The sequence below is a fragment of the Geospiza fortis genome, unplaced genomic scaffold, assembly GCF_000277835.1.
Source record: "Geospiza fortis unplaced genomic scaffold, GeoFor_1.0 scaffold485, whole genome shotgun sequence".
In the NCBI taxonomy this organism is placed as follows: Eukaryota; Metazoa; Chordata; class Aves; order Passeriformes; family Thraupidae; genus Geospiza; species Geospiza fortis.
In genome coordinates, this window is record NW_005054457.1 from 676,343 (window position 1) to 697,447 (window position 21,105).

General features: G+C 46.1%; 1 protein-coding gene across 2 annotated transcripts in view; it reads right to left on the minus strand.

Moving 5' to 3' along the window:
- Positions 1-21,105, minus strand: part of MYH10 (myosin heavy chain 10) — an 83,548-nt gene that overhangs the window by 7,045 nt on the left and 55,398 nt on the right. For both annotated transcript variants that reach the window (XM_005427859.3, XM_005427858.3), the window contains 20 exons: positions 20,342-20,515; positions 19,494-19,608; positions 15,865-16,058; positions 15,157-15,278; positions 14,629-14,698; positions 14,371-14,531; positions 13,682-13,790; positions 13,465-13,596; positions 12,564-12,770; positions 11,196-11,333; positions 10,590-10,713; positions 7,919-8,090; positions 7,018-7,230; positions 6,773-6,917; positions 5,278-5,484; positions 4,166-4,270; positions 3,032-3,184; positions 2,474-2,722; positions 1,747-1,959; positions 616-828 (listed from right to left, as the gene is read on the minus strand). In XM_005427859.3, coding sequence (XP_005427916.2) covers positions 616-828; positions 1,747-1,959; positions 2,474-2,722; positions 3,032-3,184; positions 4,166-4,270; positions 5,278-5,484; positions 6,773-6,917; positions 7,018-7,230; positions 7,919-8,090; positions 10,590-10,713; positions 11,196-11,333; positions 12,564-12,770; positions 13,465-13,596; positions 13,682-13,790; positions 14,371-14,531; positions 14,629-14,698; positions 15,157-15,278; positions 15,865-16,058; positions 19,494-19,608; positions 20,342-20,515 — 3,216 coding nt within the window. The remainder of the gene's footprint in view (positions 1-615; positions 829-1,746; positions 1,960-2,473; positions 2,723-3,031; positions 3,185-4,165; positions 4,271-5,277; positions 5,485-6,772; positions 6,918-7,017; positions 7,231-7,918; positions 8,091-10,589; positions 10,714-11,195; positions 11,334-12,563; positions 12,771-13,464; positions 13,597-13,681; positions 13,791-14,370; positions 14,532-14,628; positions 14,699-15,156; positions 15,279-15,864; positions 16,059-19,493; positions 19,609-20,341; positions 20,516-21,105) is intronic.

Consider the following 21,105-nt stretch of genomic DNA (forward strand, 5'->3'; position numbering starts at 1 on the left):
CCCCCGGGGCAGCACCAGCACCAGCCCCTGCCAGGCTGGGCAGGGCGGGCAGGGCCAGGCTGGCACCCAGGGCAGCATCAGCACCAGACAGGGCCAGGCTGGCACCCAGGGCACCCAGGGCACCCAGGGCAGCATCAGCACCAGACAGGGCCAGGCTGGCACCCAGGGCACCCAGGGCAGCATCAGCACCAGCCCCTGCCAGGCTGGGCAGGGCAGGGCCAGGCTGGCACCCAGGGCATGAGGGCAGCATCATGATTTGCATTTAGGAGACTGTTAAAAATCTATCTCAGCATCCATGGATTTGTTCCTGGACATTGAATAGGATGGGCTTGAAAATGCAGCTGAGGTATGCCTGTCCTGGGGACACAGCCAGGCAGCAACAGCCAAACTCCTGGAGTGGCTTTGGAGGCCACCAGCACCACCTGACCCTGCCTGGGGACAGTGGCCATCCCTCAGCCAGAACTATTTATGGTTTGTAAAAATGCTGTGGTTTGGGGTTTCCACTGGATGGAATCTTTAGGCCAAGGGGTTTATTTTTCTGCTAGCACAGAGACCCAGAACTGTGGCCAAAGCCCTTCCTCCCCTCCTGCCTACAACACAGTAAAGCACACGTACTTGTTTCACCAGCATCCTCTTCTTCTCCTCGTTCTGCTCATCCCTGGCTTGCAGATCTCTGTCAAACTGGGCCTTCATGGCCTGCATGTTCACCTCCAGACGGAGCTTGGCATCTTCTGTGGCCTGCAGCTCATCCTCCAGCTCCTCCAGCTGAGTCCTCATCTCCTCCACTTGCTGCTCCAGGGTTCTCTTGGACTTCTCCAGCTCGTGGACCTGCAGCACAACCTCTGCTCAGAGCTGTCCTCGAGGGTTCTGCCTCTCGCAGCAGCAGCTCTGAGCTCAGGGAGGGCAGTGGCTGCCCTGGTCCCTTTGCCTCAGCTGGCTGCAGGAGGGACATTGAGGGGTCACAGTTCTGCTCTGCCTTTGGTCCAACCATGTCCTGCAACTCAGCTTGACCAAAGGTAACAGAAATCCTCATTTTCCCTCATTTACACACAATAAATATATCGAGCAACACACAAATGGGGAGTGGCTGCCCTGATCTGGCACAGCTGCAACACAAAACCAGCTCTGTCTGACTGTGGTCCCAGCTCCACCGACCCAGAGGTACAAAACTGGTGTCTGGGACCCCCATGAGGGTGAGAACACAGCTCTTGAAGATGTGAACTATGCTGGGCATTAATTCCTCCAGTATTTTGGGTGAACTTCAGAAAGTTCTGCTCTGGTGCACAGCCATGAATAGCCATGATATTTGATGAAAAATCCTTTTGCCAGGATTTTTCCTCCTGAGAAGCTGAGAGGCCTCAGGAACAAAATGTAAACAATGATTATCTGCTGCTGTGGAATGCAACAGGTGGATCTGTGATTGGTCTCATGTGGTTGTTTCTAATTAATGGCCAATCACAGCCCAGCTGGCTCAGACTCTGGTCAGTCACAAGATTTTATTCTCATTCTTTTCCTTTCCTTTCAAGCCTTCTGATGAAATCCTTTCTTCTATTCTTTTAGTATAGTTTTAAAATAATGTATATATCATAAAATAATAAATCAGCCTTCTGAAACATGGAGTCAGATTCTCCATTCTTCCCTCGTCCTGGGACCCCTGTGAACACCACCCCACAGCCCCTTCTCCAGGCAGGGAGTTTTCCCTGCTATCCCCAGGCTGGAACAAACAGCCTGTGGAACCATACTCACATTTTTGCCCACGTCATCTTTGGAGCTCATCAAGTCTTCCATATCTGCACGCAGCTGCTTGTTCTGCCTCTCAAATTCCTCCTTGGCTTCCAGGGCCTCCTCCAGGGCCCTGGCCAGGGACAGGGCTTTGGTTTCCTTCTCCCTGGCCTCTGCCTCAGCACGGTCCCGCTCCTCTGCGTACCTGGCAGAAATGTTCTTTTCTTCTGCCAGCATCTGGACATGACAAACAATGAATCCATCTCCTAAGCTCCACAGCCAGGTCCTCCCTGCCTCAGGTGTTTTACTCAGAAGTGGCTCATGAGCAGTGTTTAACTGGCCCTCAGGAGCTGTCTGCTCCCTCAGCTGTGAGCAAAGTGCCAGTAAGGGAACCGCTACAGCTGCTCTGGGGTGAGAGGAGGAAGCAAGCCCCTCATCAAGACTCGAGTTTCATATGATTCCCATCTTTCAGATCCTTTTTTAGTCTACCTTGAGGGATTACAATAGAACTCTAAAGTTTTTGTTCCAGCATAATTCTCTTCTTCTACATGATCACTTGCTCTAACAAGCCTCAGAGGTGGCATTTGGCTCCCAGACCTGGGAGTGACAGACTGCTCCTAGCAAAGGCCAGCTGCTCACAGGTTTACCTACAACCACAGCCAGACCCTCCTTCCCACAAGGCTCAGCAGCAATTACAAGGTGCCATTTAAAAACCCTAAAAGGCCAGGCAGGTGGCAGGAGACTGCAGTACCTGATCAAACTTCTTCTGCTTCTTCTCCAGGTTGGAGACGATCTGCCGCTGGTGGTCCAGGTCCACCATCAGGTCATCCAGCTCCTGCTGCAGGCGGTTCTTGGTCTTCTCCAGCTTGTCATAGGCCAGGGCCTTCTCCTCCAGGCGCTGGCTGAGGGACTCCATGTCCTTCAGCAGCTTCTTCTTGGTCTCCTCCAGCCCTTCAATGGTTCCCAAGTCATCATCCACCTTCTTCTTGGCCTCGGCCAACTGAAATTCAAAGAGAGCAAGTGGAGTCCCTTAGAGCATCACCAGAGGGAGGAAAGGCACAGGGGCAAAGTGCAGCAGCAGGAGCAGTTCCTGCAAGCTAAGGGAACACAAACCTGGCAGTTCTCAGGCTCCCAGAGACCCCAGCCCTGCCCATCACAGTTCAGGGGACACAGAATTGTTACTGCAGCGGGAACCTGACTCCAAAATCTGCCCCAGCACCGTGGAAGTGCCGCGATGTGTCCCCCAAAACTCTGCGACACCAGTTTGGGACAGCTCCTCACACAAGGGCTGCCACTCCCAGCAGCCTACCTGGGCCTGCAGGGCCAGCATCTGCTTCTCCAGGTTCTTCCTGGCCTCCTCCTCCTCCTCCTGCTGCTCCTGCAGGTTGTTCTTCTCCTCCTCCAGCTGCCTTATCCTGCTGCTGAGGTTGAGCTTCTGGCGGGTCTCCTCCTGGAGCAGCTCCTGGAGCACAGCACGGGCAGGGCTCAGTGTGCTCCCAAACCCCCACAGCTCCACAGGGGGCTCCCCGGTTTATCCTCCCTCGGATGTGGGGACAAGGACGTGCTTTATGAAGACATCTGTTATTTGGGTTCTCCAAAAGCCACTGACCACTCATTTTGGGCACACTTAAACCTTCATAAAGCAGATTTCTAGTCAGGGAACCCCTGCCAGAGTCTGTTCTAGAAAGTAAGGGATGATACTTTCCCATCTTTCAAGGGACTAGCACAGAAGTCACCTTCAAAATGCATTTTTTATTTTTTCAGATAAGCACAGAGCACCTATTAAAAACCACCTGGGAAGAACATGGAGCAGCAAATCCTGCAATGGCAGCATGCTTCCAGGTTTTCTGCATTGTTTCAATATAAAGGTCACTTTAAAGGTGGAAACTTCTGTCATAACAAAGTAATGGAAGGTGTAACCCCCATCCTGCTCCCTACAAACCCCTCCAGTTGTGATTAACATTATTCACAGTTAAGTGGCCACCATTAGAACTTTGATACAGGCAAGATAAAATATATTGAAGTGATGATTATCTGCAGAAAGCTGCATTTTCTTAATTAAGAACCAAAACCTGAGAGTTTGAACTTGAGCTGTAAGAATTTGAAGCTGTCAGCAGAAGACTCTTGTTCCTCGTATATCCCAAGGATATTGACATTAAATTCTGCCTGGAAAGGGTTCTTTATTTATTCTCATCTCCCTCAGAGACAAAGACATAAAACAGAACTCCCAGCTCTCAGGAAGTGAAGCTCAGATAATGAAAACTTGGTTCCCCATGTGGCTGAGCCATCCCAACCCATCCCATCTCACTGGGCTGGACAGGAAATTCAGCTTCTACCCAGGGGACTTTCCAAAGCATGAATGAAGATGTGTTTTCTGTCAGCAGCCAGCACTCCCTGAGGAGCAGAGCTCCATGGCCAGCCCAGCTCTGCTGCACACACACACCTGTGTATCCTGGAGCTGGGATTCCAGACTGGCTGCATCCTTGGCAAACTTGATCCCTTTCTTCTCTGCCTCCTCCAGCAGACTGGAGACATTGTCCAGCTCATTCTGCAAGGCAAGCAGCCCAAAGGTGAGAGCTCAGCCCAAATTCCCCTGGGGCTGGAGCTGCACAGCACAGAGCCTCAGCAAACTCCAGGCACAGAGCACAACAGAGGGAGACAGCAAGCTAAAACCACTGAGGTTTGGCCACAAAACAGGAAATTGAATGTCAGTCCTGAGGTGCAGTAGCAAAACCAGAGCCAGGCTATTGAGCTCTGATATTCAGCACTTTGCTCTCATCCCTGCATTCACATTTTAATGCTGTTTTTAATTCTAGCACCATCTATTTCATGCAAGCATTAATTCAGGGATCATTAGGGTGGCAGCTGGGCCTGAAGCATCTCTGAAAGAGGAAAGGTCACTGCCAGGTGCCAGCTCATTATTTTGGGCTACACTGCTTTTATATACACTGAGAGGCAGCCTGAGAGCTTCCCCCAGAGAGCTGGGCCATTCCCTCTGGGAGAGCTTCACCTGCATTTACCTGAAGCCCTCATTGCTGGGGTTCAGAGTCACCCACGGCTGCATTTGGCCTCTTTGCTCCATTGCCCAGGAAAATGGGGCTGTGCTTGCACCCCCTCCCTGCCAGGCTCCCAGCCTGGAGCACCAAACCCAGCTGTGGCCACCACCAATTTTTGTTCATCCCTATGGAAAAGCTCAGCCCAGTCTGCTCAGTCCCCAGCCAAGGCAAACCCATCAAAGCCACTGCAACTCTCACACTGCCCAGGATTGATGTCACACAGCCCAGGACTGATGTCACACAGCCCAGCAATGATGTCACACAGCCCAGCAATGATGTCACACAGACCAGAAATGATGTCACACTGCTCAGGATTGATGTCACACAGCCCAGGACTCATGTCACACATTTCAGGATTGATGTCACACAGCTCAGGACTGATGTCACAGCACCACTTTGAGGCCTCCCAGGTCCACGAGAGCCCTTGCTGAGTTCACCTCCCACATCAGGTCATTTCTGCACATGGTTTTCCAGGATTTTAGTATTCCAAGAGCCTTACCTGCAGCTTGTTTGCCTTCTCAGCCAGCTCCACCCTGAGCCTCTCCCCTTCTGACACCTTTGCAGTCAGCTCCTGCACCTGAGCATCGAGTTTCTTCCTCTTGTGCTCAGACTCTGCCTTGACCTGCTGCAGCACCTTCACCTCACAGGCCAGCTCCTTGTTGTCAGACTCCAAGCCCTGCTTGTTCTTTTCAAGGTTTGCTTTGAACTGGGGAAGACAAAAGGGGAGAAGTTCAGCTCTGTGGTGCAGGTGAATGTTTCCAGCTACAGGTGATAGTGCAGATCAGGCGCCATGCTCAGCAGTGAGTGAAATGCTGCTGAGGAACATTCTGGGTGTCAGCAAAGGCTGAGGAACCCGGGCTGCTCTGCCCCAGGTGAGGGTGAGGAGCAGCAGGGCGGGATCTGGGCTGGCAGCCCTGGAAATGACTGTTTTGGTAGCACTGCAAGGAGGAAGGAATGTGCCCATTTACAGCTCAGCATGGCTCATCTCACAGAAACAAAGGGAAGATATGAACCAAGGCTGCCCTGATTTGAGTGGGCAGAGCAGCCTGGAAGTGCAGAACAGAGCAATTCTCAGCTCTGCACTGCCATTTGTCAGAAGCCTTTCACAAAGCAGTCACTGGCACCAGGGATGTTTAAGTGCCATTTCTGCCACATCCCCAGAGCTGACATCATCTTGTCACAGGAGCTTTGTTTCAGATTGCAGGGTATTTTTCCATCTTTTCATGCTCTTATTGAGAATATTGATTGAATAAGGAGCAGAAGACATGCAGAAGATTTTCAGGTGAATAAAGCTGGTGAAAATCATACTTTAACTACTACATTTCTCACTTAATTTAGAATGCTAAGGAAGCTTGTGCAGTATTCACAATACATAAAAACACCACCACAGGACAGGAACTGTCCACACACACATTTGTGAATGATCCCAGGTGTAATTTCAAAAACCAGACGCTTCTTTTTTTGGAAGAATTCTCCTTCTGAACAAGACCAGGAGCTGTGATCCACCTGTGCCTCCTGCTGCTGGTCACCAGAGGACACAGCACTGATGTGCTGCTGAATAGCAGCATGTCAAACCAACATGAGAAATCTCAACAGCTGGGATGGACTTTGAGAGGCCAGCTTAGCTCTGTGAGCATGGAAAGCTCAGCTCAGGGCTCCTGGAAGGAACCACACTGCCTATGGTATTTATAATATATAATATTATATTATATATAATATATATTATATATAATATATATTATATATAATATATATTATATATAATATATATTATATATAATATATATTATATATAATATATATTATATATAATATATATTATATATAATATATATTATATATAATATATATTATATATAATATATATTATATATAATATAATTTATATTATATTAATTATATTATATTATATTATAATTATATATATAATTTATATAATCTATTATTATATACATATAATAACCCCTGAAGCAGAAAGTTCCTTTTCCTCTCACCCTTTTGGCCTGTTCAAGCTGCTCAGAGAGCTCCTCCAGGGCAGTGGCATGCCTCTGCCTGATCTCCTGGATCTGGGCTTCGTGGTTTTTGGTTTCCTCCTCAATTGCTTTCTTCAGCTCAGCCACCTCCTGCTCTCGCTTTGTCCTGGAGGAAGCACAAAGGGTCACCCAAAAATCAGCATTTCAGGTTTTAGAAATCGCAGCTGAATCTCAGTGGTGCTTTCTTACACAGACCACGACCCTACCTCAGCTCTTGCTGTGCTGCAGTGGTGTCCAAAGTATCCTCCAGTTCAGTTTTCAAAGCCTCCAGCTCTTCACTCAGATCCCTTTTCTGCTTTTCTGCCTTGTTCCTCGATGCCTTCTCAGACTCCAGATCCTCCTGGAGCTCTGCAATCTGAGCCTGCAGCTCCCTGATCACCTTCAGGGCATTGTTCTTCTGCACTGCTTCCTCATCCCCCCTGTCAAACAGGCACCACGCTTACTGGGGCTGCACCTCCTCAGAACCTCCTGCTTAAATTAGCTACAAACACAGCCCAACTCTGCCACTGGAATAAAATAAATATCAGCATTTATCGAATGGTTGGATTGGAACCCTAAACATCTCAAATTGCCACCCTTCATGGGCTGGGACACCTTCCCAGGCTGCTCCAAGCCCTGTCCAGCCTGGACACCTGCAGGGATGGATCAAAGGTACCACAGATAAAGCCAAGGTGCACTATCAGGATTACCAAGTTTTACTTTACAGTCAGCTATTCCAATTTTGTAGACCTCAACACTGCCCCAGAAATGTTCCATCTGTAGAGTTTTCTCTTCCTGCAAAATTATACTTTAGAAAGACAGGTGGTGCTCAGCACAACATGGGATTGCAGGAGTATCACACAAACCCAGAGAAAGTCTGTGCTGCCTAGCACTTTTTTAACAAGAAACACACATTTTTCCCTCCTGAGGCTGAATTTTGGGAGATTAAAAAAGCTTCCAGAGCCCAAACACTGCTATATCACATGAAACTTGTCCTTTGTGCAGGTTTGCAGAGCCAGGATGCTGAGGGATCCCTGAATTTCTGTAGATTTGCCATTTCTGTGCCCAGCACAGGGCTCCAGAGCTGGGGAAATTCACTTTGGGGGAGCAGCTTTGCCCCACTCTGACCTGGCCACAGCAGCCTGCAGCTCCTCCTCCTTCTTGGCCAGCTGGATCTTCAGCTCCTCAATCTGGGCTTGCAGCTCAGCTATTTGGTCCTGCAGGTCTGTAGTTTCCCCATCCAGTTTTCTTTTAGCTTTTTCCAGCTCCTGGCGGGTCTTCTCCTCCTTTTTCAGGCGTTCTAAAGGAAGCACAGAATTAAATTCCTGTGGAATTGTCCCTCTTGTCACCCCCAGGGACTCTGGGGTGGCAGGAAGGGTGGGAAGTTGAATTTATGCTGCCTCAATTCTTTCTCCAGCCTGCAGAAAAATGAAATAGCAAAGGAGAACTGCCATGATTTAGCCAGAAAGTCGGGGAAAAGTCTCTGACAACTGTGAATAGTCTGAGATGAGGCCACAGAAACATCTTGGTAGAAAATAAGGAGTGGGATCTGACAGAGCAGCTTGAGCTGTTAGGCCAGATAATCCCAGACATCAACACCCAAAAAAGAAGACAAACTGTGGGCTGGAACAATTGCATGGCTTTGGAAGGGCTAGGCCACACTCCAAAAATCTGCTGGAAAATGGCATAGCTTAAAGTAAACTTGAATAAACCATTTTACAAGAGTTTGTGCTGTTTAATCACATCCCATCAATATTCAGCAAAACTCTGCAGCCCTGAGAGCTCCCTCCCAGGGATTTATTGGGCAGCTGGGATATCCAGCCCTGAGGAGCTCTTTGGGACAGGCACCCCCCAGCAGGGCCACAGCAACCTCAGCTGTCACTGGGACATTTTCTGAAAAATCCCTTTGCAGGATTTCTTCTCCCGGGAAGCCGAGAAGCCTCAGAGAAAAATGTAAATAATAATTATCTGATTGCTTCTCCTGTGTTTGGCTGCTTTGGAATGTGGTCTGGAGATGGTTTACCAACAGGTGCATGTTTGATTGGTTTCCTGTGAATTGTTTTTACTTAATGACCAATCACCATCAGCTGTGTGGGACTCTGAGGAGTCAGTCACGAGCTTTTCATTACCATTCTCGTTCAGCCTTCTGATGTATCTATCCTCTCTTTTTCTTAAGTATAGTTTTAGTATACATGATATGATTATGATATAATATAATATAATATAATATAATATAATATAATATTCACAGCCTCAGCCCAGATCTAAGGGCATAAATGGCACAAATGTACAATTCTGAGTGACTGCAGGAGTTCATTCCCTTGTTCAGTCCGTTGTGGCTCTTCAGTGCAGAGATTTCCCTCACACCCTTCCCAAAGCTCCTTCTGGACAGGATGGAAAGGGAGCCCTGCTCAGGAACCACCTCAGGGCCACCCTGGGCTCTTTGGGGTTCTCCAGACAACCTAAGGTAACTCTGCTTTTCTCCAAGCAGTTTCACATTCCCAAAGATTTGTACTTTCCCCTCTGTTTTTACATGAAGTTCCTGGTGGGTGACACTTACAGCAGTGTCACAAGACTCAGTTTTGTAATTCAGAGAGTTCCCAGCAAACTGAATTAATTTTTTTCCCCAAATATCAGTGCCTAGCAGTGCCAAGACTCTAGCAGAGAGACCTTAATGGCTTCTTGAGTCATCTCCAAGAGTAAATATCATTTTACTCTGCTTTCCTAGCCAAGAAATTGCATGCCTTAAATATAAATTTTAATTTCCACTTCTAAGGTCATCAGTCTTGGACTGGCTCTGTAACCAAACACATCTGTCACGTTCCTAGTCCTGATTTAAGCACAGAGCTACTCCAGCATTATTTTCCAGTGAGTAAAGCTTGCTTAGACCCACCTTGGAGTCTCTGAATGAACAGTCAAAGACAAGGCTCATCAATCACTGCTCCCCCTGTCAGCTCAACACCTGCCTGCACAGATAAGGTGAAACTCTGACGTCCTTCCAGAAGCACATCAGCCTCAAAATATGCACTGAGACAGGCCCCAGCACACCAAGTGCAAGAGCCATTCCCAAATTAGGGCTCAGAGAACAACTTTCTCTATTATTTTGCAACTTTGACTTGGCAGCTCGTTAATGTTGCGCAGTATCTATAGTAATGAAAATAAAACAACACAAAATCAAGAAGGGTTGCATATGGGGCAGGTTTAACTTGTGACAACACTGGCAAAACAACCAGAAATAAATGGCTTAAGGAATGGAGCCATTTTAGATGGAATCATGGAATGGTTTGGGTTGTAGGAGACCTTAAAGCTCAGCTCATTCTTTGGGCAGGACACCTTCCACTAGAGCAGGCTGCTCAATAAAATAAAACACTACAAAATAAAATATATCTATAAATATAATGAAGATAAATATTTAAGAAAAGCAAAACAATTGGGATTTGCTTATTGAAACACAATCCTGGAAGCCTAAAGAGTGCCTGCTGCCATTCCTGCAGGAACACACTGCTCTGGTGTTAGAGGAAAATGGGAGAAGCTTCCAGGAGCCAGGATGTTTTCCCCTGGTGTTAATGGATACAGGCAAGAGCAGGAATTTCTGAGTGTGTCTATAAAGGATTCTCAAAAATGAAAACCTGACAAGCTGAACAGAACTGAGCAGGCAGATGCAGCAAGCCTTGCCAGAGACACACATTTCCCCCAGGAGCTGCCTGGAGCAGCAGCTCTGGCTGTGCCCAGCTCAGATCCTGCCCCAGGGGATCCATCCCCTCCTGGCTGCCCCCAGGCCGTTCCAGGCACAACAAACCTTCCAAGTCTGTGATCATCATCTCCTGCTTGTTCTTCAGCTTGGCCAAGTTTTTGGCTTTTTCTTCTTCTTCAGCCAGCTGAGAAGAGCACTCAGCAATCCTATCCTCCATCAGCTTCTTTTCCTGGGAGGAGAGAGGAGAGGGAAAATAACTTCAAAATAACTTCAACAGAGTCCCTGAGCAGTGCAAATAAAGGAATGTACAGAACCCACAGAAGCTGTCAGACAGCACAAGGTTCTATTACACATTTTGTTTCTAATGCAGATTTTATTTCAATTGATTGCCAATGTCAAGGATCAACTGGAACTGTTTGGAACCATGAACTCTTTATTTTCCAAGAGAGACCTGGAATTCAGCACGCAGCAGGCCTGGCTTTAGGACAGCACTGGGAATCTGTTTGCAGAGAACAATGGCAGCTATAAACCACTTTTCCAGCTCTAAGATTTGGGAGAGTCATGGAACTGGGAAGTGTGCATGACAAACTCCCTCTGGAACGTCAGCCCAAACTCCTCTCCAGTGTCTCACATCCCAGAGGTGTCCCAGACCCTGTGACAGCAGCTTTGGGAGCTGTCCCTTGGCACCTCCACCCTGCACACTGCTCCCACCTTCAGAAATTTGGAATTTTGGTCCTCCAACAGCAGGATCTCCTCCTCCATCTTCTTGATCTTTGCTTCAGCTGTCACTTTTTCAAGCTGCAGCTTCTGCCGAGCTCCCTCCTCCTCATCAAGCTGTTCCTCCAGGTCCTGGGAACAGAGACAACTGCATCTGAGCATTTTCCAGGTTATCCAGGTGGTAACTTAGGCTTTTTGAACTTAGTGACAAAGATGTGTTATTTTGAAAAGCCTCTTGCCCTAACACACACCAAACCCACACTTCCTTTGTCAGATTCATTTACAGGATCAATGATCTGGTGAGCAAGGAAGGGCCATGGGATGCACATGGAATTTTTGATGCTCTGGATTGCAGCTTTGGGTGAAATAAATGTGCTCTCTAGGAAACACAAACTCACTGCCACAGGCTTCACCTTCCTCATTCCAACTATAAAATAAAAAATCTGTAATTAATGACAGCCAATCAGATCAGGCTGATTGCTCAGAGGCTTCCCAGCACACTGCAGCTGAATGGGGCACCTGGTGGAAAACCAGCAGGGTCTGGGAAGAGATTCCACAGGAAACAACTCTCCTTATTTCAGTATCACAGCTGAGCCAGTCCAGTTATTGACACAAAGAGTCAAAAAGCAATAATGTCCTATGCTTCTGAGGATTTAAACATGATTCACTTAAATATGATTAACAGACATTTTTAAATTGCATCAAAAGCTGTGAGAAGTGGAGTTTATTCCCTCTTCAACTACTTTTAATATTTTTAAAGACAGGTAAGTTCTCAGCTACTCCCTTTTTCAGGGCCACCATTATTTAAAAGGAAGCATCTAAATAATCTGATTTTCAAAAACACCTCAATCAAGTAACCTAATTGTCTTAGTGAAGTCAAAGGAGTCATTTCCTTCATGATGTTCCCTGGATTTCAGTCCAAAAGGAACATTTCTCTCAGAAGGGAAGGGAAGGGAAGGGAAGGGAAGGGAAGGGAAGGGAAGGGAAGGGAAGGGAAGAGAAGAGAAGAGAAGAGAAGAGAAGAGAAGAGAAGAGAAGAGAAGAGAAGAGAAGAGAAGAGAAGAGAAGAGAAGAGAAGAGAAGAGAAGAGAAGAGAAGAGAAGAGAAGAGAAGAGAAGAGAAGAGAAGACTCTAATTCTCAGTTTGGGCAGTGATTTATATCCCGAAGGGAAGGGAAGGGAAGGGAAGAGAAGAGAAGAGAAGAGAAGAGAAGAGAAGAGAAGAGAAGAGAAGAGAAGAGAAGAGAAGAGAAGAGAAGAGAAATCATTTTATTCCACTCAGGAGCCAAATTCCTCTATCCTGTAGAGGAGCTGAGGGAGCTTCCCATCCCACTTCCCCACCTGCAGTCACTGAGAGCCATACCTGGATATGGCCCTGCATCTTCTTCTTCTCATTCTGCAATATTTGGTTTCTTTCCTCCTCCTCCTCAACCCTGGACTCCAAATCATGGAGAATTTCTTCCAGCTCTTGCTTTTTGGCAGCCAAGCGAGCCCTCATCTCCTCAGCCTCTGCAAAGAGCTCTGTCTCAGCCTGGAGCTGCTCTGCAAGGATGTTCTTCTCCTCCAGCACCTGCAAATACAAAAGGCGGTGAAGCTTTAAAAATGACACTTCAGAGACTCTGGTGAGAGATCACACCTGTGACAGCCACAGAGGTACTTCAAGGCCACGCTGTGCTCCAGTTCCTGCCTCCCATGCCCACATCCCACACCAAGAGGCTTTAGCAGCAGCCCAGAGGACACCAGCTGTGGCATTTCCTGCAGAGTGGCAGGGCAGTGCCATGGGCTGATCCTGGCACCTCTGGCCAGTCCCAGTCCCCATCCCTGAGGATGCCACTTGTCACTGGGCACGGAGGCACTGCCTGCCAGCCCTGGAGTGCCCCCACCCGCTGAGGGTCCATCCATCAGCTCCTTGTCTCTCCAGGTGACACTGGAACTGCTCTTCCTTTATTCACCAAATTTCTGCCAGCACAGAAAGCCACCAGATCTGCAGAGCTGCCCCAAGTGCTTGCCCACAGCCTGCCCAGCCCAGGCACAGAATGAAACTGCCACTGAATTTCTCCTGTAAACCAGGGAAGGCCACAAAATCAGGTTTTGTTTTGGTAAGATGTTTCTGCATCTCTATTCCACATTCCAATGCTGTATCTTCCTATTCCACACTCCAGCAGAGTGGGAATCAGCTCACCTGACCCTCCTTGGCTCCCTCACATGGGCCAGAGCACAATAATCCATGTCCTGCATATCAAAAGCTGATCTTGGACACAAACCTGTTGATGTTTCCTTTCCATTTCCTCCAGCTCTGCCTCCACTTTTGTCTGTTTTTCTTTCACCTTCATCAGCTCCTCATCCTTGGCTTGAAGCTCTTCTTCCTGACGAGTGACCTGCAGAAGAGGCTTCACCTGCACAGGTGGGAAATGAAGATGTGAGAGCCTGCACTCAGCTCTTTATAGGTGAATGGAACAGAAAAGAAAGAACAGAAGGAACCTTGGTGAAGACTCTCCACCACTGCCAGTGCCTCAGCTTCAAATATGCAGCACAATTCCTCTGCAGGATTTTCAGTGCACTCAGCTGCTGCTGCTTCTTTGCAAAGGCCCTGAAGACAGCGAGAAGTTAAATAAATAAATGTGTTAAATACAGCTGACCGTCATTTAATTTTTAGGTTACCCAACCCTACAACACTTACAGACAGTAAATAGGCTTATAAATAATTTCAGTAACTACAGTGAATTTATGAGTTCTTGCTCCTATAGAGTCAGAGCAAGAGCTGCAGTCACCATTTCCAATAATTAAAAATTCTGTTTTCCCTTACTCTCAACAGGTTTTTTTCTTAAAAAGACAAAATCAGGATGGATTTGCTACTTTAATTTTTAAAAAGCAGCTTTCCAAAGAACTTCCAGGAACCTCCAGTGGGACAGGAGGAGAGACAAAGGAATTTGCAGCCACTGTGAAGGGCTGTGTGTGCCACAAAGGCAAGAGCAGGGAAAGGAGATATTCTTGAGGAATGAAGGTGCAAATTCTCCCCAGGCAAAAATCCTCTTAATACCCAGGGTACAATTACAGTTCCTCAGGCAACACACTCAAAATCTCTCCTGAAATTCAAGTTTTAAAGCACAGCTCCCTGTCAGAGAGGCTTGGGAGAGCCGAGGGAAGATCCAGTCCCAAAGCACACTCACTTCCTGGCCAGGTATCCCCTGCACACTGCCTGGAAGAAGATGATGATGTCTGTGATCTTCAGGTCCCTCTCTTCCTCCAGGTGTGCCAGGACTCCAGCTCGGAAGAAGATCTTGCTCTGTCCAATTCTGTACAAGTTGGGGTCCAGCTCCAAGGCTCTGATCTGAACACACAGGCAAGGGCATTGTTGTTACAGCAAGAAAAGGACAATTTTGGGGAATTTTTCAATGTTTAGACAATATTCAGCTATGAACACTTACCATACGCTCACAGGCTTGCTTACCATCCATGAAACCTTTGGGAATTGCATTGGGAGTGAGGATCTCATACCTGGAAGGCAAATGAAAAAACACCTTTACACTCAGCAATGAGCAATGTGATTTATAGTATAAACTTACAGCATAAATGAAAAAATACTTTTACCTTCAGCAATAAGCAGTGTGATTTATAGTATAAACTTAGTGATTTATAGCATAAACAATTAATCTTAACTAATTAACAATTAATCTTAACTAATTAACAATTGATAGCATAAACATTAAAAAAAGCACAGTTAGGGAATTCCTCCAGGAAGCTTTTCCAGCAGCCAGTTTTGGACTGTTTCCCTTGCCTACTGCCTTCAGAACAAACTGCAGCAGTTAAACACACAAGTTCACGGCCTCACAATCAGGTTTTGATTTTCTTTGAGCTGGGCTGGGAGAGAAGGGACGAATGTGGGGTCCCCAATTATTTAATAAGGAACTCAAAAGGCTCTTAAGAACTGAAAAGGCTGTTGCTGCTGCTGTTACCTCTGCCTGAATTCCTGGAACACGATCCTGTTTGGGAATCCCTGCCGACAAATCCTTATTCCTTCCAAAACCCCGTTGCACCGGAGCTGATCTAGAACCAGGTGTGGGTCCAGTTTTCCAGCCTGGACAAACCAAAACACAGATTATTTTAACTGGCATTAGTGGCAAACTGTACTTTCAGTTTTCCAGCCTGGACAAAACAAAACACAGATTCTTTAAATTGGTATTAAATGAATTATTAAATTAATTATAAAATTAATTTATATGATTAAATCATAAATTAAATAAATTAAATCAATTATAAATTATAAATTAAATTATATTATTAAATTAATTATAAAATTAATTTATATGATTAAATCATAAATTAAATAAATTAAATCAATTATAAATTATAAATTAAATTATATTATTAAATTAATTATAAAATTAATTTATATGATTAAATCATAAATTAAATAAATTAAATCAATTATAAATTATAAATTAAATTATATTATTAAATTAATTATTACAGTGGCAAAGTGTACTTTCAGTTTTCCAGGCCAGAAGGCAGCTGGGTGAGTCAGGGCACATGCAGGGAACTCTGAGCAGACGCTGCCCAGTGTGACAGCCCTGAGCGGAGAGGGAAGGCCCGGGCAGGACACAGGGCTCAGGGCAGGTGAGAACAAGGAGAAGCAAGCAGCAGGAGCGGCCTGCAGCCCCTACCCTCTTCTCGTGGTTGGGGATGATGCAGCGCACGAAGTTGGGGTTGGTGTTGCGCAGCGTGGCCATCAGCTTGGTCAGGGACTCCTTGTAGAGCTGGCCCACGGTGCGGAACATGCCCTTCTTGGTCTTGTAGGCTGAGCCAAAGGCCGTCTCCGTGATGCCCGTCACCTGGTCCAGCCCCACGATGCGATCCACTGCGGGGGACAAGAGGCAAGGGCTGAGCGGCTCCCCGAGGGGTGGGCAGGGGGGCCCTGGTGGCCCTGGTGGCACGGGAGCAGCAGCAGAAGCCGGGGACAGCGCTGGCGGGCGAGGCGGCGCAGCGGGACCGCGACACAAGCTCGGGGACCAACAGCCACGGACTCATCCAGCACAGGAGTGCAGCTTCAGGAGGTACAGGCTGAAATATCCAGCTCTTTACCTGCAGTTCTACATGACCAGGAAAGCTGTTTCTGTGTTTAAATCACTTTGTAGAGAGGTGAATGCCAGCTCGCAGGCAGCTCTCTGTCTGAGTCCTTACAGTGCACAGTGTTCATGGGTTCAACATTTGGAATTACACATCTGTGCATGGAAAGTCACTTTTGACATAGAATAGGTTAAATACAATGGGTTAAACCTGAGTTTACTTCATCTTTCAATAGAGATTTCCAGAAGAGTTGGAAATAGTGTTACTTCAGGGACAAGAGGGGAAAAAGTATCTGCCAGACTTGTGCTCAGCTGCTATTTGGGAGATTCTTCCCATTTTTAAATACACTTGCAAAAATCTCCCTGCCCAAAAGACAAGTTTCTAACCAGGAAAACTCACCAAAGCACTTCCAAGCTGTCTTTAATAAACCATCACAATAAAGATTTGTCTTTGATTTTTTGGAACATTTTGGGTAAGGATCTCAAGGGTTTGGTTTTCAGAAGCACAGTTAGAAATGTGAGTGCCATTATTAAAACCTTGAAGGTGATTCCACGTGCATGTCAAGGATTGTTAAACAGTTCACTAAAAGATACACAGGTGGTTTAACACCTCACTAATTACAGCTGGTGCTTCTTAGGACTGAGCAGATCCCAACATTTGTGGGTTCTCCATGAAATCCAAGCTGGGCAGCCAGAAACAAAAATCTGTTTGTAGGCTACAGCTTCAATTTTGTCACATTATCTTCAAATTCGTTCAAACCAAAGCAGAGGGAATTATGCTTTATTACCAGAATTATCTGACAAATAAGGGACACTATTTAACTTCTTCCCAATATTCAACTGGTCAAAGGTCTATTAAAAAAAAAAAAAAGGGAAAATTAAAAGCAGAGAAACATAGGGCAGCAAATTTGAATAATCAGTTTTAAGTCTTGTGTGTAGAGCAGAGCCTGGATCCTCCACAAGGTTTTGAACACAAGAATTAAACTTACTAAAGTTGGAGAAATAAGTAGGTGATAAGGTGTTTATAAGGTCACATCCCAAATATTGGTTTTAAAGCAGAATTCAGTCCCAAATCAGACATGGGACAGAGACTACAGGAGTCAGTTTTATAGGGGATGAAGTGATTGCCAATATTGGAAACCTGCACCCACCAGGCCCCACTAAGGACTGCAACCACTCAGCTCTATTTCACCTTGTACTTCCTACAATTTGGCAAAGATCTGATCCTGCAGTTTTGTGTTGCTCCCCTCTGTGCTCCAGCTCTACGAGGGTGATTTATATTCCAAACAGGATGACTGGAGTTAAATGTGAGCTCTGCCTAAAGGTTTAAAGCATGAACTGCATGACTGGGCCATCACCCCTGGCTGGAGCCCCTGGATCAAAGCTCTGCAGGAATTCCTTTGGGAATATCCCTGGTTTCCTCAGGGATGGGATGTATGAGGAGTGGTGAGAGACAAACCCAAAATCTGAGGCACAACCTTCACATCCATGTGTTTCTAAACTTGGGGAGAGGAATCCAAGAAGGACAAGGAAGTTGAACTAAATATCTAAAGTGTCTTCAAAAACATTCCAAGTGCATTTATGGATTTCTCAATACCCCAAAAAACATCTGCAGCTTATATAAATATTAAAATTAATAGGCTTTTAAATAAAAGGACAATTCCAACAAGGCTGGAAGAAGTTTATTTCACTTTCTACCCCCACTAAAACTGCAGCACTCATCCTGATACTTTCTTGAGCTCTCCTCCCAAAAGGACACAGCCATGTCCTAAAACAACCCAGAGTTTTGTCAATGTTGGACTGCAGAAAGAAGCTTGATAGTGTTCCAAAGCTTTTGCATTCTCTCAAATGCTTGCAGCTACCAGAATTGTCACTTTTAGAGGCAATTCTACATCTCCTCATGGAACCAGGAAGCAACAAACCTTTTCATCTGCAATGCAAAACTGGAGATGCTTTGTGTGTGTGCAGCAGCAGCTGGACAGGAATGCACTGGGGGCCCCAGGGGGGCTGGGCTGGGGGTTTACCTAAATTCAGCATGAAATGAGAAGTTCATGCAAGCCTACGAGCAAAAATGGTTCTCCTGGAGGTACAACAGCCCTGCCTTTAGTAGGCCTAGTGTTTTATATCCATTCACCTGGTGGCTCATGAAGACCAGAAATATTGTCATAGAAACAGGCTCTCTGAATATTCTGAATCTCTAAGGCAGAGAAACAGCAGAAACACAAAGACAGAAGAGCAGATACACAAGACACTTGAGTTAGTAAAAACAACAGGTTCATCAATTGCAAACACACTTCACTGTGCCACAACATATCCCATGCACATTTCAATGGTCTGTGGGAACAGGGTGTGAGGATTTGGACCAAAACACAATTGCTCTGTGTGTGTCCTCCAAGGGAAAGGGGCAGATCCCCAACCAAAAAGTTCTTTACAGATTCATTAGAGCTGCTCTCTCTGGCTGCCCAAACAGGGAAACTCACATTAACCTCCAGCACCACCTAAATCACAAGCTGCATTTCCTCCTCAAGTAACAAACTGCAAGGTTTATATCCTGTGACATGTAAATATGCTCTAATCAGTAGACTATGATGTTAAAAAGCAGAATAGAAAAGTCCCTGCTAAGTATTTATGTGGCTATTTCTGCTTTTTGGAGTCATTTGGTGCAAGTACTGATAAATACTTCCAGGTGATGGGCAGGTAACCTGGCTGAGCAGCAGTGTGCAGTTAGAACAGGATTTGATCTTAATCTCAGCACTGCTACAGCTGCTCTTGCAATGAATTTTAGGAGATGTGGATTTCCAGAGTACCACCCACCCCTGCACAGGAAATAACTGCGCTGGTGCTCACTGAGACAGTGTTTACAACGCTTTACCAACAGCAAGAACCACCCCAGCTGTTCACACTCAGGACTCCACTGCAGCAAGTCCCAACCAAGAGTTCTGGACAAGATTCCACACGGAATTGGACACAGAGCAACAAGTAATAAGTGAGCATCAGTTCCAGTAATGAACATGAGAAGCAGCTACTCAGAAATGGTACATGTGCAAGGGACCAGAGGTGCAACTCAGCTTCCTTGGTGGACTTTGGGCACTAAGTAAGAGAGAAAATGCTGTAGGGATTTACAATGGAGAAGTGGAGGGTGAGGAAGGAACAGGCATTAAGAAAACCTCAAACAACTCATCCAGCAAGGTGAAACCACCAACAATCTGTGCTCAGAGCTCTCTTACCATCCTTCCAAAGCTCAGCCACGAATTTGTCCGAGGACTGGTGCAGGAGCGTGGCCACGTTGTCGTTCAGGGGGTCCATGTTCTTCATCAGCCACTCATCTGCCTTGTAGTCCACCTGCAGGGCAGCCAAGGGCTCAGGCTCAGAGCAAAGCCAGCCCCAGGTTTCCGTTTCTCAGCATCAAACACCAGAGGTGCTTTCCTCTCACTGCCCATGCTCAGGATCACCAAGGCTGGCAAAGACCTCCAGGCTCAGATCCAGCCCTGCCTGGTGCTCACATTTGCTGGCTGAGCCTCCTTAGGACAGCTCAAAGTTTGTCATGCTTTTGGAAGAGTAAATGGGGTTTTCTTTAAAATTCAGCAATCTGACTGCTTTCTTACTGACAGCTGTGTGTTATTTTGCCCAGTTTATTGCCAAAATAAGTTTCATTGTGAAGATGTAAAACCAGCTCTAGGACAGACACCAATTACTTTATCTAAATTACTGGAGAGTAAAGGATGTGCTGCAGCATGATTTTTTTAGAATTTCTCTACAGTATTTACATTTAAACACTTGGTCCTATACAGAAAACAAATTTCTTATCTTTAAAGGGCCAAACCTGTGGTTCCCAAATAAACCCCAGCTCAGCAGCTAAAAAATCATTGATACCAACCTGGGCTTCATCCCAACCCAGACAGCCCTAAAATTCCCTAATTCCCTACAGAGATTCCCTAAAATCTCTGTAGACCAGCATGGTTCTGCTCCAACCAAGGCAGAAGTTGTCTATTTTTGCATCCAGGCTTGGGAAGGAAAGCAGAGAACTTTCCCCAAACCAACCTTTCCAAACTAGAATTTAACGGTGAGCCCTTACCTTCCCTGCATAGTGAATAATGCAGAAGTCTGCTTTGTCCTTTAGCTGTCTTGGCTTTTGGAACTTGGAATGAGTTCCTTGCTCTTGGACCAATTTCTCCACAAATGTCTTGTCAGTAGCTTTAGGGAACCAGCATTCTTCATCCAGCAATGCCAACACACCAGGAGGATTTGCCTGAAAAGCAGGTTGAGAATGTGTTCATGTCTTATATATGTATATATATAATTTTCTTTTCTCAAAGTTTAATATTTCCAGTGCACCACTGAACATCACAATAAGGGTAGTGCAAAATGCTCCAAGCCTAATTCCAGTAAAACAAGCTGTGGGGGAGTCCAGGTCAGGAGGGATGTTATGGTTGAATCAAACAAACACATTCCAATATCCTTGGGGACACCACTGAGCTGGTCCATGCTGACCAGAGCCTTGCTTTGCAAGGAGTTCAGCTAAAAACCTTGGTTTGCAAGGGTTTATACTTAAAAGGTTCTGAGGGAATGCAAAGTTCACCCATTTGGTGAGAGATGTTTCCTGGCATCACACTAACAGAACAGCTGGGAGGGTACTGAGGTTTGCTTTGAAATTAATAAATAACTTGAGGTGTTTTAGGATATTCAGCTAAACATATGCACACTGAGGGCAGCCACACTTGTCCCCTGAGCCTGTTTGGAGGAGATTTTACCTTCCAAGCAGGCAGAACTTTCTCAGTTCCACACACAAAGTGCAGACCTTTGATAAGTGAAACAAGATTTTCCTTTTCCCACAGGGAA